This window comes from Lissotriton vulgaris, chromosome 9 (genome assembly GCF_964263255.1).
Source record: "Lissotriton vulgaris chromosome 9, aLisVul1.2, whole genome shotgun sequence".
NCBI classification, from domain to species: Eukaryota; Metazoa; Chordata; class Amphibia; order Caudata; family Salamandridae; genus Lissotriton; species Lissotriton vulgaris.
Window position 1 is genome coordinate 454,641,195 of NC_141697.1, and position 16,721 is coordinate 454,657,915.

Sequence of the window (16,721 nt, forward strand, 5' to 3'; positions counted from 1 at the left end):
GGATTGATCGCTATAGCCTATAGCAAGCTGTGGCATAAATATACGAAAAAGGATCGAGAAAGTCAGTGGCCACTGATAGGATCCTTCGATGATGATAAAATAAACGCGCTAGAAACAGCCCTTGGTAAAAACAAGACAACGCCCACTATGCTTGATAGTTTCGGCATGTGGCGCAAAGAAACCGAACAGCGTAAGAAGAGAAACGAGAGTAGGTTGGGAAAAGAGCTGCGGAAGGCAGCCCACCTAGCTGCTAAGAAACTAGAAGAAGAGATTAAGGAAAGAGAGGAAGCCAACCAGAAACCAGAGATAGAAACATCAAACCAGTGTCCGGTTAGAACACCCCCTACGCTCTATCCTGAATTGCCCTTGAAGCAACGAGCTAACGATGATCTTTTGTTAGGACCTCCGATCATCTATATGCCCCCTCCATACGCCCCTTTCCAACCCTTAGCACAGCACCCACCACCCTCAGGTACAAACGAGAGTAGCGCCACAGCTTCGGCCCCCATGGCCTCTGTGCCGGCCGAACTCCTTGTATTAGATACTACGCAAACGACAACGTTGGGCGATCCTGAGACCCGAAGGGTTGGTCCTGCAAGAACAAGCAGACTAAGCAAAGATGAGCAAGCAGGGATTGACAAGATAGCAAGGACACTGGTAGAAAGAAAGGAAGATGAGGAGTACATCACGGATATGTTTAACTCGTATACAGGAAGTCACAGACGACATTTCTCCGTACGACTGTGTTACCATGTCTTGAACGCATACGAGGACCGATATCGAGACAAAGGTCCCGAGAGCCTAACGACTCTGTACCGAAAGGTCGATATCGGGAATGAGGGCGAGTGTGATGTGACGGACCTCCTTACGCGCACGCTTGAGGTTTTCCGCCACCTCACTGAACAAGAATCGGGAGCTAAACCCACGACATCCGTAGCGACCGAACCACAAACTAAGCAATCTAACGCTATGATGCCGATATGAGAGGCTGCCCCTTACTGGGTTCCTCCACGAGGTGAGGGGACTAACGATGATGCAAACCACAAAGATGCAAAAGGAAGGGTAGTGTACAACTGGGTCTACCAGCCATGGGACCGGCAAGAGATTCTGACATTCCGGAAATCTCTGCCTGACCTAGGAAAAAACCCCACTGCCTTCTATACTGAATTAGGTACAGCCCTAGGTTCAACGATTATGACCCTGGCTGACATCGACTTGTTCTTCGGGTTATGTCTACCAGCTGATGTATGGAAACAAATCCGGAAAGTCGACCACCTTGAACTGTTTGGACATACCTGGTCACATCTCGATGGCATTGATAAACAACGAGAGCCTGGACAAAAGCCTTTGAAATCCATTTTAGACCTCCCAGATAAAATCGTACAGAAATTAAAAACCCTGATTCCAGAAAAGAAAGTGGACTGGTCGATAGTAACGGCCTGTCGCCAGAAACCCCAGGAGGATGTATCGGATTACTTCTCCCGGTTTGAAACAGTGTTCTCCAATTACAGCGGCCAGGACATGACCACTGCAACCGGACACCATCTGTTTGTCCAGAATTATGTTAAGGGTTTGACACCAGAGGTCTCCCAGAAACTGCAGGCCAGCGAGAGTAGTTGGGCAGCCTCCAAACCCGCGACCATCCTCCAGATGGCCCAATATTATGAACATCAGAAAAATGAAAACAATAGAGCAACAGAGAAAAAGAAGAAAGACTTGAAAGAGAGGGTGATGATTGCACAACTGCAAGGGGTGACTATAGGACGAGACCAATACAGGGGAAACTATCAGACGAACGTCCCTAAGACTGCACCTCCCAAGGACCGTACTTTGACTCCCCACATTGGACGTACAGACATTAGAGAGGACCAGTGTGCTTTCTGTAAAGGGACTCGCCATTGGAAATCCCAATGCCCGGTTCTTTTGGAAATAATCAGAAACAAAGACCCCAAGGACATAGCAAGTGGACCGAGAAATAAGGGACAGCAGCGAGGGCCCCCAAATGACACGACTAACGACAGATCAGGCAGACCAAATACATTTGATCGACCCAGACAGAACCAATGCCAGCAATCTGACTACGATGACGCCCACGACTTTGCATAGGACTGCCAAGGGCAAGGGAGGGATCCAGTCGAGCTCTTTGTTGACCAGAAAGGCCCTTATGTCACTGCTAAGGTCCTGGGTACAAAGTCTCCATTTCTGGTAGACACTGGCGCAACACGTAGTGCCTTATCTAAACGACTGATTCCAAGGGCACCCTTGTCTGGCTCACTCATAACATCGACAGGTTTCGATGGAACGCCCTCCACTAACCCTTTGTCCGCCCCGATCCTCTTCAAATTGGAAAACAACACCACTGACACCACGTTTTTGCTTTCCTCCAATAGCCCTGACGTTATTATGGGACTTGACTTATTGAAACACTTCCGAGCGACAATCAGATGTTCTCAAGACGGAGTTTGAGTTTTCCTTTACGACAACCCCGTTCTGCTTAGACATTGCCCTCCCCGACGCATGTTTTCCATCACTGACGTTGACACATCCCTGCATGACACTCTGCCTCCGTATCTGTGGGCTAAGACAGATTCGGACGTAGGGCGCATGATGATCGATCCAGTACACATTACTGTCCGACCGGACGCGATACTCCCAAAACTTCCACAATATCGGATATCGCCCGAGGGCGAGAAGGCATTGGTAAAGATCATTCAGTCACTGATAGACGCAGGAGTGGTAGAGGAAGTGGTTAGCAACGTTTGCAACAGTCCTATCTTGCCCATCATCAAGAAACAAGGAGAGGGAGATGATAAAGCATACCGCTTTATCATTGACCTCCGTGAGATCAACAAAGTGGTTGTACCCCAGTGCCCCGTGGTCTCAGACATCACCACCATCCTAACTTTGATTCGTTCTACTGCCACCACCTTCACTGTCATTGACCTCAAAAATGCATTTTTCTCTATCCCCATCCACCCGGACAGCCGATATCTCTTCGGCTTCACCCTAAAAGCCCGCTCATATAGGTTCTGCCGAGCACCCCAGGGCTACACAGAAAGCCCTAGCATCTATAGCCAGGCCCTCAAGAGACAGCTGGATCAAGTCCAGTTACCCGATGGAGTGGTGTTAGTGCAATACGTCGATGACATCCTTTTGGCAGCCGACACCACTCCATTAGCGGTCACAGCCACCATTCAACTCCTGCACTTCCTTGCAGAAAATTACCACAAGGTCTCCAAGAAGAAGTTGCAATTCTGCCAACCCCAGGTCACTTACTTAGGCCACCTTTTGTCCAAAAACGGAAGGAAACTCACTCCCGACCGGATCCAAACCATTCTCGAAACTCCTGTCCCTAAGACTCAGAAACAGGTTCGCTCCCTACTAGGCCTCACCTCCTTCTGTCGACAGTGGTTGCCAAACTTCAGTCTCATTGTAAAACCACTGCTTTCTCTGTTAGCCAAAGATGTCCCTTCCCCCCTCCCTTGGACTGCCGAATGCCAATCCTCCTTTACGGAATTGCGAGATGCTCTTTGTTTGGCCCCTGTCCTAGGCACCCCTGATTTCACAAAGCCCTTCTCCCTTTACACTCACGAAAGGGAGGGGTGCGCTTTATCTGTCCTAACCCAGTCCATTGGCCCAAAGCAACGACCATGCGCTTACTTCTCTGCCACTCTTGACCCTGTAGCCAGAGCCTTACCTGCCTGCCTTCGAGCTGTAGCTGCCGCTGCTATCTCTATCCGACAGAGTGAGGGGATCGTACTCTCGAATTCCCTCACGGTACTGGTACCCCATGCAGTTGACACCCTTCTGAACCAGACCAAGACCCAACACCTGACGAGTGCACGACTGACCGGATACGAGTTGACTCTGCTTGCCCCCCATATCACCCTGAAACGATGCACCACCCTGAACCCAGCAACTCTGTTACTCCTATCAGAGAACGAACCCGATGCTTCCCCTTTGCATGACTGTGTGACCCTTACGGACGAACAGACTAGAAGTAGAATTGACCTCAGAGACACAGCTTTTCCTGACCCCGACGGAGAGCTGTGGGTGGACGGCTCTTGCATCAAACTCCCCGATGGCACCACTTCAGCTGCCTATGCAGTCACCACGGCTCGAACTGTAGTCGAGACAGCCCGTATCACGCAACGATCTGCCCAGGCAGCAGAACTGATTGCCCTGACACGAGCCTGCATTCTAGCAGCAGGAACCACAGCGAACATTTACACCGACAGCCAGTACGCCTTTGGGGTGGTTCACCATTTTGGGCTCCTTTGGAGGGAAAGGGGATTCTTGACCTCACACGGCACCCCCATCTTGCATGGAGACCTAGTCTCCGCCTTGATCGAAGCCGTCCTTCTCCCCAAGAGGCTTGCGGTCATCAAATGCCAGGCACACAAGAAGGTGACGGACATTATTGGACAGGGAAATGCACTAGCCGACATCACTGCTCGAACAACAGCTGAAAATAGGACAACAACACGTATGTAACTAGATCACAAGCAGAAAAATGGACTGACGCTAGGGACACTATTAAAGACATTCAAATGGCTAGCACACAACACGAATTGACCGAATGGGCACGGGTGGGATTGAAAGACGACGAAGGCTGCTGGCGGACAAAGGACACAAACAAATGGTTGCTACCTGACTCATACTTGATTCCCATACTGACTATGGCACACTCCCCTGCCCACATAGGATCAGCCCCCATGATTGAACTTGTCTCCAGAGTTTGGCACAATGATAAAATCACAGACTCCGCCAAACGTCTGGTCCAACAATGCTTGATATGCCTGCAACACAACCCCGGGAAAGGAACTGTGGTGCCCCGGGGAGGGTTTGGGGTCCCAAATCACCCGTTTGAAGTCCTGCAGATGGACTACATCCAGCTAGACAGATGCCAAGGCCTGAAATATGTACTTGTAGTAGTATGCGCATTTAGCAAGTGGGTGGAAGCATACCCAACCCGTGACAACACTGCTATGGCCACTGCAAAAGTACTATTAAAGGAATTTTTCCCCCGCTACGGCCTTTGTCGAATTTTATGGAGCGACAATGGCCCCCACTTCATAGCCGAAGTCATCCAGCTCATCATAAAGGGGCTGGGCATCAAGCAGAAGTTCCACGCAGTTTTCCACCCCCAGTCTGCGGGTCTTGTTGAGCGACACAATGCCACCCTAAAGCTCAAATTGGCCAAGATAGTGGCAACCACGGGTCTGAAATGGCCAGATGCCCTCCCACTGGCATTGCTATTGATGCGTTCCACACCCACCAAACATCACTTGACACCTTACGAAGTTGTTTTTGGTCGACCCATGAGTGTCTGGTCTGCACCGAAACCAACTTCCATTCATGACGTCCCGGACGTCCTAATGTCTGATTATCTGTATAAATTGACTGAAACTCTGTCTGTCATTCATCAGCAGGTGCAGCAGGCCATCCCCGATGCTTCCAGGGGTCCGGGTCACGCCATCCAACCTGGAGATTTCGTGCTGATCCGAAATTTTCAGCGAACGAAAAGTCTGGAACCCAGGTGTACGGGCCCCTGGCAAGTGCTGCTCACCTCTCGGACGGCTCTTCGTGTGGAGGGGAAACGGCACTGGCTGCACGCGCACCACTGCAAGAAGGTCTCCTCGACCTTGACCACAACAGAAAGCATCGACAACCAAGAAGAGCTCCTGAACAAGGACCGACCGTCACTAGCCTGCTATCCTGATTCCGAAGCCCTTGAACTTGCAAAATTCTCTGATCCTACTGTGCCATCCAGAGAAGGGTATTTCCTGTGACGAAAAGAGGGAGCTTCGGCTAAGTAGACCACGGACTAAGTTAAATCTCAGAACGGTGACCTAAACACCACCAAGGGTCACCCGGAGAGACGCTAAACGAAGTCTGTGTTTCTGCCCGCTACCGAGCACCTTGAAGATGATGGAAGCGCCAAATAAGAAGATGATGGAAGCGCCAAATAAGAAGATGATGGAAGCAACAGGAAATACCCACTACAGAAACCCGTAAGCAGACAGACTCCACAGCTCAAAGACAATTGCACTTTTCATCACGATCCTTTTCTGCTTTCTCCTCATGACCACGCTCTGGATTGTGGAAGAAAATGCACCTGCTCACGAAACATTCCTGACCACTGCTCAGCCTACCACCATGAAGGAACATTACCTGATTTTGCTCTCTCCTCAACTCAGAGAGAGGCGAAAGGAATTTTGGAATAACTCCTTTGTACAGTTGCTGCACCAGCACAATCTTGCCACCAACTGTTGGATCTGTGGGTTGCTACCCCACGCCACTGGACATTCAATACCTTTCATCCCTTCACCCTTCTCAATTCACGGCTCCTGCCTTGCTTGGCTGATCCTCCTGCAAGAAAGCTATAAGGACAATGCCACCTCCAGCAAAACTGTAACGCATTTCTTCCACGAGGTCTGGCGAAACAAAACCAAGACTCACTTCTGTCCACAGACCTCCAACGACTCTCTACACATGGACATCCCTGCTAAAGAAGGAATTGAAATGCAGGTGTTCAACAATCCAACCAGACCCACCTTCTCCTACCTGCGGAAACGAACGGCTGCCACTCTGACTGTGGCCCTGTCAGTCATCAACGTCACAGGCCACATGTGCATAGAAGGGCTTGGGACACAGCTGGTAGGCCGCAGTGCCTGCCGTTTCACCAGAACTTTGGACTCCACTGATCCACCTTCCTTTGTGTCGTCCCCAAACATGTACTTCGTCTGCGGCACAAAGGCTTACACCTGGCTCCCAAAAGGCTGGGGGGGGCACTTGTTTCATCTCCTTCATCCTTCCTCCGACTTATGTGGCTCCAGCGAACCATCATAGACAAAAACGAGCCAAGGACATTGAACAAGCCGACTCAACAGGAGCACAGTTCCTCGATGCTATGAAGGGACTTGTTCCGCTCTGGGGCCCGATGGCAAACAGCCGTGCCATCCGACATCTGACTCAGGCAGTTGAGACAACAATGAACATCACAGCTGGTATCCTTGCTAACAACACCGCCGAACTTCAAGCGGTCCGCCTGGTGGCACTCCAGAACCGCCTTGTCCTAGATGTGGTTCTTGCGGACCGTGGTGGAGCATGCCGAATTATTGGGTCCAGCTGCTGTACATTCATACCGGACAATTCACCCTCAGTGTACAAGGCCATCGAACATCTCCACAGACTCTCTTCAGAAGTCCACCAGGAACAGGAAGAATGGTCGCTTGGTGGATGGTTCTGGAGTACTGTTAAAAACTGGGGCTGGAGACTGTTTACCATTATCCTGATCCCTGTAGTTGTGATGTGTGGTCTATGCTTAGGAATTCAATGTCTGCCACCTCTGTGTTCACTATGCACAAATTGTATTTGCCCTAAAACTGTGGACTTTAGAAATGAACGCATGGGAGCATTGTATGATGCCGAGGTCAGGGATTTAATGAAGATTGATATCGAATAGGCAAGCTGGCTAGATATGTTGAAAAGGGAGGACTGTTAAACCTTAGGTCGCAGCATCAACATTATCGGCGCCATCTTGCCCCCTTTTCGAGCCCATTCATGCGCGTAAGCGGCAGCCATTTTAAGTACTATGGCCTCTCTGCCCATCGTTGATAGCCAGCGCGTCTCTCTCTCTCTCTCTCCCCCGACCTCGCAAAGCATCCCCCGCACGCTGACAGCCCCCGCTCTCACATACCTTGGATCATAAACCCCTCTCCCACGCTGCTCTGCCTCGGAACCTCATCCTGTTCCCAGCGCAACACCTCCCACCATTCCTTTCTTGGTCCCGGATCCTTTGATAAAACCCCCTTTCCTCTGTACCCGTTTGTCTTCCTCGTTCCCAGGCCGCCACCTGGCCCTGCGGATGCCGTTTATTGCCCCCCCCCATACAGTAGGAAGCTTCTCCCATCAAAGGATCCACGAGTTGATCAAAGCCCCCACCCCATGAGATCCGATCAACATCACACATTCCGTGAATCGGCGGAATGTCCAACTGCGCGACAATCATCTCCTGTTGTGACTGGGGTGGGGACTTCAACTGTAAATGTGTGTGGGAACGGGCCTGAAACGGGGATTCCGAGGATGTCTTTCCTTGCATCAAAGTAAATGACAGAGATGTGTTTAACCTAATAAAACAATAAACTTGTGTATAAGAGGCCAGGCCTCAGAGATGCGGTTAGAGCACCTCGAGAAGATACCCTGTTGTCTGATTTTGACGTGTTCTGCTCCGTCGGAATAAAACTTCTGTTTCCAGCGCCTGCCTCTTTGTTTGGTAAATTTGAGTGGGTATAGAGGCGGCTAACGCCGGGCAACTTCGGAAAAGGTCTTCTGCCTGTACCTTTTTCAACAGGAGCATCAGACTAGCTCAAAACATTTGAGCCGCTTTATCAAAAACAGTACAGTTGTTCAGGTTCTGTGGCAATGTCTAGGCCAGGCCCAATTCTAAATTAAAGCCTTCGCTGAGAGCTGCTGAACACTTGCATAGGGCTAGAAGACACTATTTCTGTTGTGTACAAAGAATCACAGCATCACTCAGGAAAGCAGTATTCTCACCCACCATGTTTTGTGAATTATTTGAAGTAGAAGGATTTACTTTTTTTTTTAATATATAAACCATGCCTGCTGACTCGTAAAATAATGAAATGTGTTTGGGTTTAAGCTATTTTATCATGTTTTGTAAAAGGAATTGGTGCATATGAATTTTACAATAGTAAAATGTTGCATTGTTTTCCTGATATCAGCTACCAGCTCCGGATTGAGTGTATGCTTCTGTGCGAGGAAACCACAATTCTCCTTGAAATGCTTCAGCCAAAAGCAAAACTAGTCCGCAAAGCCTGTGATAGTAAGTATGTCATTTATCATCAAATCTGGGAATCCTAATCTAGAATGATTTGTACAAAGCAACTGAGAAGTGTATAGTTTTAAGGCAGTGAAAACATGCCTGATATGTAATACAGTGACTACACAGAGGTTTGATGGAAGGTCGCTAGACCGAACACCGCTTAAAGTTAACTCCACTTGGCTAAAACACAATCCACAGAATGCCACACCCAACAGTGCCAGGCACCCCTTAAAATAACAAACACAACTGTGTACAAAAATTATGTTATAAAGTGTAATAGAAGATATTTGTTCCGTCCTTCTGAATGTGCTGAGAGTTGCACACAACAGATCAACCAATTGGTTGTTTTAACATGCACAAAACTCTAAAAGAAGCATATTTGAAACAATCTATTTTGCTGTGAGTGCAGACACGTGCAAAGCTATACATTTCTAGACCGTAGACTGCTTACAGCATTCCAAACAGGTGATATTGATACACAACTTTGCAACCCATAACCCATCAAATGCTTGAAAGCAAGTTTATACCAAAACTCAATTGAAAACATTTGCTCTGAACTTCATGACCATCTGACACACATCACTTGGATAACATGTTTAGTTTCTATGATATTCTTTTGTAATTCTGTGTGTTTTTCCTCAATTCTTCAACCAAGTCAAACTACCAATTAGAGTTACTTGCCATCATCCTACGTTGTTCTTAGACAAAGGAACATTTTTAATATTGGTGATGCCATTGAAAGCAAAATGCTGCAGAAAATTTGACAAACGTTTGTGTTGTAGATAAAGTTTGCGTTTTCACTTGTCGAAGACATTGGCTCTACCTTCATGTGATTGTAAGGCCGATTTGGTAAAATAGATTGTCAATGTTCACATGATAATCCCCAACGATGAAATTAAAACTAATCTTCAATTCAATATAACCAAAATGACATTAATAAAGACAGACACTGATCATTTATCAATATACTTTTATCTACATTAATGTGAATGCTCATCAAGCACATTACAGCTCAAATCATATATCACCACACAAGAGAAACAATAATAGAGTAATTCATAATACCATCTCAAAAACCATGTCATGAGAGAGCAGATAGGCGAAGAGACAAAAGGTAAGGAACATTTGCAAAATAAGATTAATGCAAATTCAGAATAGCATCCCAAAATGCTATCAGTCTGAAAAGCTACTCTCCGGCTGGAAAAGTAAGCTGGGGCACCCTCAAGAAGGTATGAGGACCAAATGTCAAAAGTCAGGATCAGCAGACCAACAACCAGTGAATTAGATAAGAAAACAGCAACACCTGTCGCAAAGTCGAAATCTCACCTGAAGCATGCCTAACTATAAATTCTAGCACTAGCAATTCTGTAGTAGGGGATCTCTGTGTATAGTCATAATCATGTGAAAAGTCCCGCCCATGTGTGTGGCCACCGGAGCAATCAAAATAGTCTCTTAAGTTGTCCTCTTCTGCAATCCTGCTTAGACACTTAAGAGAAAATAAAGACAAATAATGCAGCCTGAAATTAACAAGGCTACTCTGGCCAGTACTTCATCCTGAAGTGAAAAAGGACAGCTAGATAACACTGAAATTTAAACATTTTGCTAAGTTTCATGCATAGAGAAACTCCCCTTTCCAAAAATCCTTTGTCATGATAGAGAGAAAGGGTTGGATAGACAAGCCCCATAGGCAGCCATTATGTGTCTGTGAAAGGATACCGTGCCTTTAAGGAACTCTCCAGAGACCCTCGGTATCCCATGATGCACAGCCAAAGACTAGTTACACTCAGTTCTTTTTTCCGGCTCCTGCTAGCAGGACCCTGCAGCATTGAGCTCTACCTTTAGTGGTATGTCTTCAAATATTTGAGCTTTTTGATAGTTTGAGTGTTTCACTCGACGTCTGAGGCCTTTACCTTCCTCTTGCAGTCTTTTGGGGGCAGTTTGGCCACTTTCTTCTTGCCAAACCGCCATCTTTATTTGACAAGTGCCCAGAATGTGGGAGGAATAAGGCCAAGTCAGACTCTCACAGGGTTTGTATACTCAGTCTTCCCTCATCTCATGTTCCTGACTTCTGTGTCTTCTGCAAGTCATTCTCCAGGAGGACCCTGCGTGACAGGGAGAAGATTAGTCTTCAAGGCCTGGAGCAGAGAAGACAACAGGCTGCAGATGGGACATCTGGGCATGGAGAGAGCCTTTCCTCTTCCACAATGCATGCGTCAGCCTCTGGGGTTCTCCCAAGTCGAAAGAAGGCTCAGAAACAACGCAGGTCCCGGTCGAAGTCGACGATGTCGAGGCCAGGTATGACCACCATGTGCTCTCCGGGGACCCAGGGCTCTGGGTCTAAATGATGTCAAAGATAAACATCGAGGGGAAGGACGTAGAGACCTCAGACTATGTCGACGTCGAGGACTTCACAGATGACGTCGACACATCATCGCCGTCGATCTGAGTCCAGGAGACATTGCGCTCGCTATCAAGGCGACATCGCTGTTCGCCGTCGACGCGCAGGTCGCCGCCGATGAGAAGATCAAAACTGTCGAGGAGAAAGTCGGCGTCTAGTGGAAAGTCGGCGCCTAGTGGAAAGTCGGCGCCTAGTGGAAAGTCGGCGCCTAGTGGAAAGTCGGCGCCTAGTGGAAAGTCGGCGCCTAGTGGAAAGTCGGCGCCTAGTGGAAAGTCGGCGCCTAGTGGAAAGTCGGCGCCTAGTGGAAAGTCGGCGCCTAGTGGAAAGTTGGCGCCTAGAAGAAAGTCTGCGTCTAGAAGAAAGTCGACGTCGAGAAGCCATGGGAGCTCATCGTCGAGAAGCCTGTCACGCTCTGTGGTCAGCATCTCCACGTCTGGGAGTTCAAGGTCAAGACGGCATTGACGTTCACCGTCAAGGGCACTGCTTCCAGGGCTTCCTTTTCAAGGCCTGCCCGCAAGTAGAGGAGGGTGATTCATACTTTGGACTCTGAATACTCCAGGGCCTATTTTCCAACCAGGTCACCGGAATCAGCTCAGCCTGTGGCTCCTCATCAGTCGCTGCTGCGACCTAGGGTGCCTACTCCTCCTTCTCCTTCTCCTCCTCCTCCCCCTCCTCCTCCTCCTCTTTATATTGGGGTGTTTTGGGAAATTCTGCACCTTATTTAACTGATATCTGAATAGGATCAACTCCTTTCATTAGTCCAATGTCTTTCCCTGAAAAATCCCACACATAAGTCATCACTGTGTCTCTCAGTTCAACAGGCAAATCCTTTGCTGTAAATAAAGGATACAAATCATTCACTTCTATCCCTTGCCTTGCCATTATCGTTTTGAACACCACGTTCTCATCCTGTGTAAGAAATGCTATACCATCTGGTGTACAATACATGGTTCAGTTCTTTTTACAAAGCAAATCTCTTCCTAGCAGGTTTACTGGACTTGTATCACTCACCTCAAAACGATGCATGTCTTTGAAATCTCCAATGAGTACCTTCATTAGTTTTTTCACTGGAGTTATGATCAATTGATTTGAAACACCTACAACTTGGATAGCATCTCCGGAGATGGATAGGTTAAGGATTGACACAGTTCTCACAGTGTAACGGGTAGCACCAGTGTCTACAAGGAATGTAATCACATTACCTTTGACTTTTCTATCCACAAAGATACCACACTGATTGATCTACCTTCTAGAGATGCACCAAGCATGCCCTCCTCCTCCTCCTCCTCCCTCCGGCACAGTTATTGAGATGTATCTGAATTACTCTTCTGGCACTGCAACCAGTATTATGAAACCATTTGCAAATCTCTCATCGGATATATCATTTGTCATTGTTGTCTCTGTCCCTGTTTCTCTCAATGGAGACATAGAGGAAGCCCCTTGATTTGCAGCCATTTCTTCTTTCTTTTTAGCCCGTCTACCCTGCCAGCATTCTAATTTACCCTTTCGTCTCAATGTATTGATCAGCTCTTTAATTTGCAACAGTTTTCCTGAAGCATTTACACTCTCCAAATGCTTATCACTAAAATTCAGTCTATATGTCTTCCGTAAAGCCTTTGATTTTTCTACATCAACACCATATGTCTGTGAGACTTCAGCAAACCCCTCATGAAGACTCTTCGCTCTCATTGTAATATTCTTACACAAAAACAATAACTTTTCTTTCTGGTATTTACTCAATCTTTCAGGACTAATCGTTCCGACTAATATCTCTTCTAAATCTGCTTTCAATCTGCTCACATCCATGCTTGTATTCACTTTGTTAGACAGCATCCCTCTAATCCATTCATCTGATTCTTCTGGAGATGGCCCTATTAAACCTCCTGATATAGGTGTCATTCCTCTTTTCTCTAATATTAACAGGCACTGTTAATGCATGCACTTGTAAAATATTCTGTCTTTCACTATACAATAGAACTATAGGACCAATAGTCACAGGAACTGATAAAGCTTCAGGACCTGTTTCCACAACCTTTTTCTCCTCATGCTTTCCTCCTTCATGATTCTCGACTACAACAACTGAATATAAACCCTCTCCAGCTGCTATCACATCTCTTCTCCGCTTCTTCATTTGGGCATCCCAGTTTGCTTCCGATTATCTACTCGCAGTATTTCTGTATTTAGTCTCAGACCTGTCCCCATCTCTCTATTTCTCATGATCCCATTCCTCAAGCGCTTCATACTGCATAGGTATTGGATTTGGTCTCACCACATTCATTTGATGTCTTAGATTTTCTAAAATCATTACGTTAAAAATACCATTCTCTAGAAACACCATATTCTCATCTCCTTCTGTATACTTCACCCATTTCTCCAGCCATGTAGATGTGTGATATCCCCATTCTAGGGACATAAAAGAAGCAGGCATACTCTCAGGTGGAACAGAAGTTACCTCTCTAATAGGTATAGGCTCATCTTTTCAATAACTTTTTTTTATTTTGTTTGTTACACTAGATACAAAGCAAAACCGAGGAAAACACTTCAGTATTTTCCACAAACACTATTAGTTCAAACTGACCAATACCAGCGCAACTCACGCCAATAAACCAATACCAGCACAGCACTCTTCCATGACGATTCACATTAGCTGATCAATGCCAGTGCGGCTCTCTGTGACATCAGTATAACTCCTGCGACTGACCCTCCCTTTACAAAAGTAATCCGCAGTAAATTACAAAAATTTCTTAAAAGATCAACAAGATTAGAACAACATATAAACAAACCTGCTTGTCTGCTCCACTAAAAGAAACAATAGAATCAACCACTCGAAGAATTCTTTTGATACCAGCAGAATGACGAACAACGTTATTCCACCTTCAATCAAGTATTGGGACTACTTCAACTGCACTTTCTAAAGGTATCCCAAAAAATCTCCACTATACTAACTTGAAAGTTCCCTGTGCAATACTAACAATGCAACTATTGTTCAGTACTGCAGACAATGCTATTCTACTTAGTGTATGCCACACTAAGAACTCCCATTAGGTAATATCATCATCCTGGGATCTTAGGTCACTTCAGACCAATTTCTCTTAAGGTCAACCATGGACCACCACATATAACAAGAATACAAAATATTAATCACCAAAATTATTAATTCTGTCCTAATCAATTGCTAATTTAATCAATATAACCACCCAGTATACTATCAAAAACTGATGCAGAGGAAAGGGGCTTTTGCCAAATTTTACCATCAGGAGCCAATTTAATACCACATAGTCATTTTCACACTGCGTGCGTTTAAACCAAGTTACTAAATGTATACTATCTATAATGGTCCTCACTCTTCTCCGATGAATCTTGTATAGTTGTCAGGGATTGGCAAAGGACTGGCAGAATTCTAACAATGAGGACCTAAATAAAAATGGAATTCATTCAATATAACCAAAATGAACCAAAATGACATTAATAAAGACGGACTCTGATTACTCATCAATATACTTTTATCTAAATCAATGTGAATGCGTATCAAGCACATTACAGCTCGAATCATAGATCACCACACAAGAGAAACAATAATACAGTAATTCTCAATAATTTCTCAAAGCCATGTCATGAGCGCATGGATAGGCGAAGAAACAAAAGGTAAAGAACATTTGCAAAATAAGATTAATGCAAATTCAGAATATCATATGAACCTATAGCACAAAATGTTATTAGTCCAAAAACTACTCTCCGTCTGGAAGAGAAAGCTGGGGCACCCTCAAGAAGGTATGAGAAGCAAAGTTAAGAGTCAGGATCAGCAGAACAACAACCAACTAATTAGATGAGGAAACAACAAATCTGAATTAATCATTCACGTTTGCAGCCTACTAGAAAAGCACTTGAAATGCGGATTTCCTTCCAGCACACATTTGTGCAAATTCCATCTCCCCTTTTTTAGTTTTGCACTGTTAATTTTCACACAATTTGTTGTTTAATCCACGCAATGAGAAGTTTAATCTGAGCAGGTTTTATTTTGCGAAAACCCTGCTGCATCAGTCATATCACATATTCATTCTTGTGCTGCTTTCTAATCGATTTCTACAAGATGTGTTGCTTTGAGTGAACTACAGGTCAAAATGTGTGCATTCCTAAAATAAATATGTAATAAACATGCTTTGGCACACATTTAAGTGGTGACTGTCCTTAAAATGTAAGTTTAACCCCTTTGTGGCCTTATAAAAACACGTCTCATGTCTTTTTATGAAAAATAGCATTGGAATTCTGGATGGATATTGACGATCCATTCTTAACTGTTATAGTGCTTAACCAATAGCTCGGGCACTCACAAACTTAGGCAAGCCAGTTAATGTTAGATTTTGGAATGTATTGATCACTTATCGGAAAGTAGATGATCTTTGATCTTGTGTCTATCAACTGCCAGGCCTGTAGTTAATGATTGCCATTAGCATTAACTGTGCTAGGCTTACGGTATTCTACTTATATGCAGAGATATTTTGTGTTAACCTGTTTTAATGTAAGAAGTTGACTTACCATAAAATCCTTTGTAGCTATATCAGCAATTTTTAGAAATGACCTCCTCCACCGATAAACAATGGAGCAGGTGCAGTACCAAAGCACATGTTCTCTTTTACATACCTTGGTTACTATTCTAGCTACCAAATTCTGAACAATTTCAATATTTCTTCTGTACAGACAATTACAAAGTATTTATTAGACATTTTATATTGTGCATCTGTACTCCGCGCTGTCGACATGGTTTGCAGTACAACAACCAGTTTAAGTCAAGAATTCAACATTACACATAAACATGTCTTTGAGCTTGGGGGAAGACTAGGGCATGGGCTAAAATGGCAATAGCCATTCTTGGCTTTCACAAAACATTTTGTAATGGTAGCGATATGGGGCTCATTAAGGAGCACACTTTTTTAAGTCAAAGGTTTAAAGATGGTAATTGAATAACCAGAGTATCTAATGTTTGTGCTGCTCCATTAACGTAACCCAAGATCGAGAATCACCGCTCTCACATTAAAAAGAGGTGGGATCTTGATGAATCTTATTTTCTCTAAGAAGTCTCATGATTTCAGTGAGGTTTCAAAACTCTGAGAGCAATATAATTTTGGTATTGCTGAGGCTTGTTTCAATTTCCTTTAATGCATTCCTGGAATTAAGTCAACAGAGATTTTATTTAAGTGATCTCCTAGAGAACAGAAAATTCCAATTTAGAAATGCGTATGTGTTTTCTGATAAATATGTAAATGTATTGCAAAGTATAAAAGGGTTTGGTGCCTGGTTGGACATATATACAAAGAGCTAGAGTTGACTGATTATAAACGTTTAGGAATTCACAATTTCCTGTAGACGTGACTTTTTTAAACATTGTCATTGACACACAGCAATAACAAATGAATGGTGCAAATGAGCAAAGTAGCCATGATGTGCTGGAGAATGAAATGTGTACATACAGCAGGT

General features: G+C 45.2%; 1 protein-coding gene across 1 annotated transcript in view; it reads left to right on the forward strand.

Moving 5' to 3' along the window:
• The window catches only part of LOC147690262 (inverted formin-2-like), a 342,433-nt gene that overhangs the window by 258,331 nt on the left and 67,381 nt on the right, over window positions 1–16,721 (forward strand). The window contains exon 17 of the mRNA XM_086939469.1: window positions 8,748–8,848. Coding sequence (XP_086795595.1) covers window positions 8,748–8,848 — 101 coding nt within the window. The remainder of the gene's footprint in view (window positions 1–8,747; window positions 8,849–16,721) is intronic.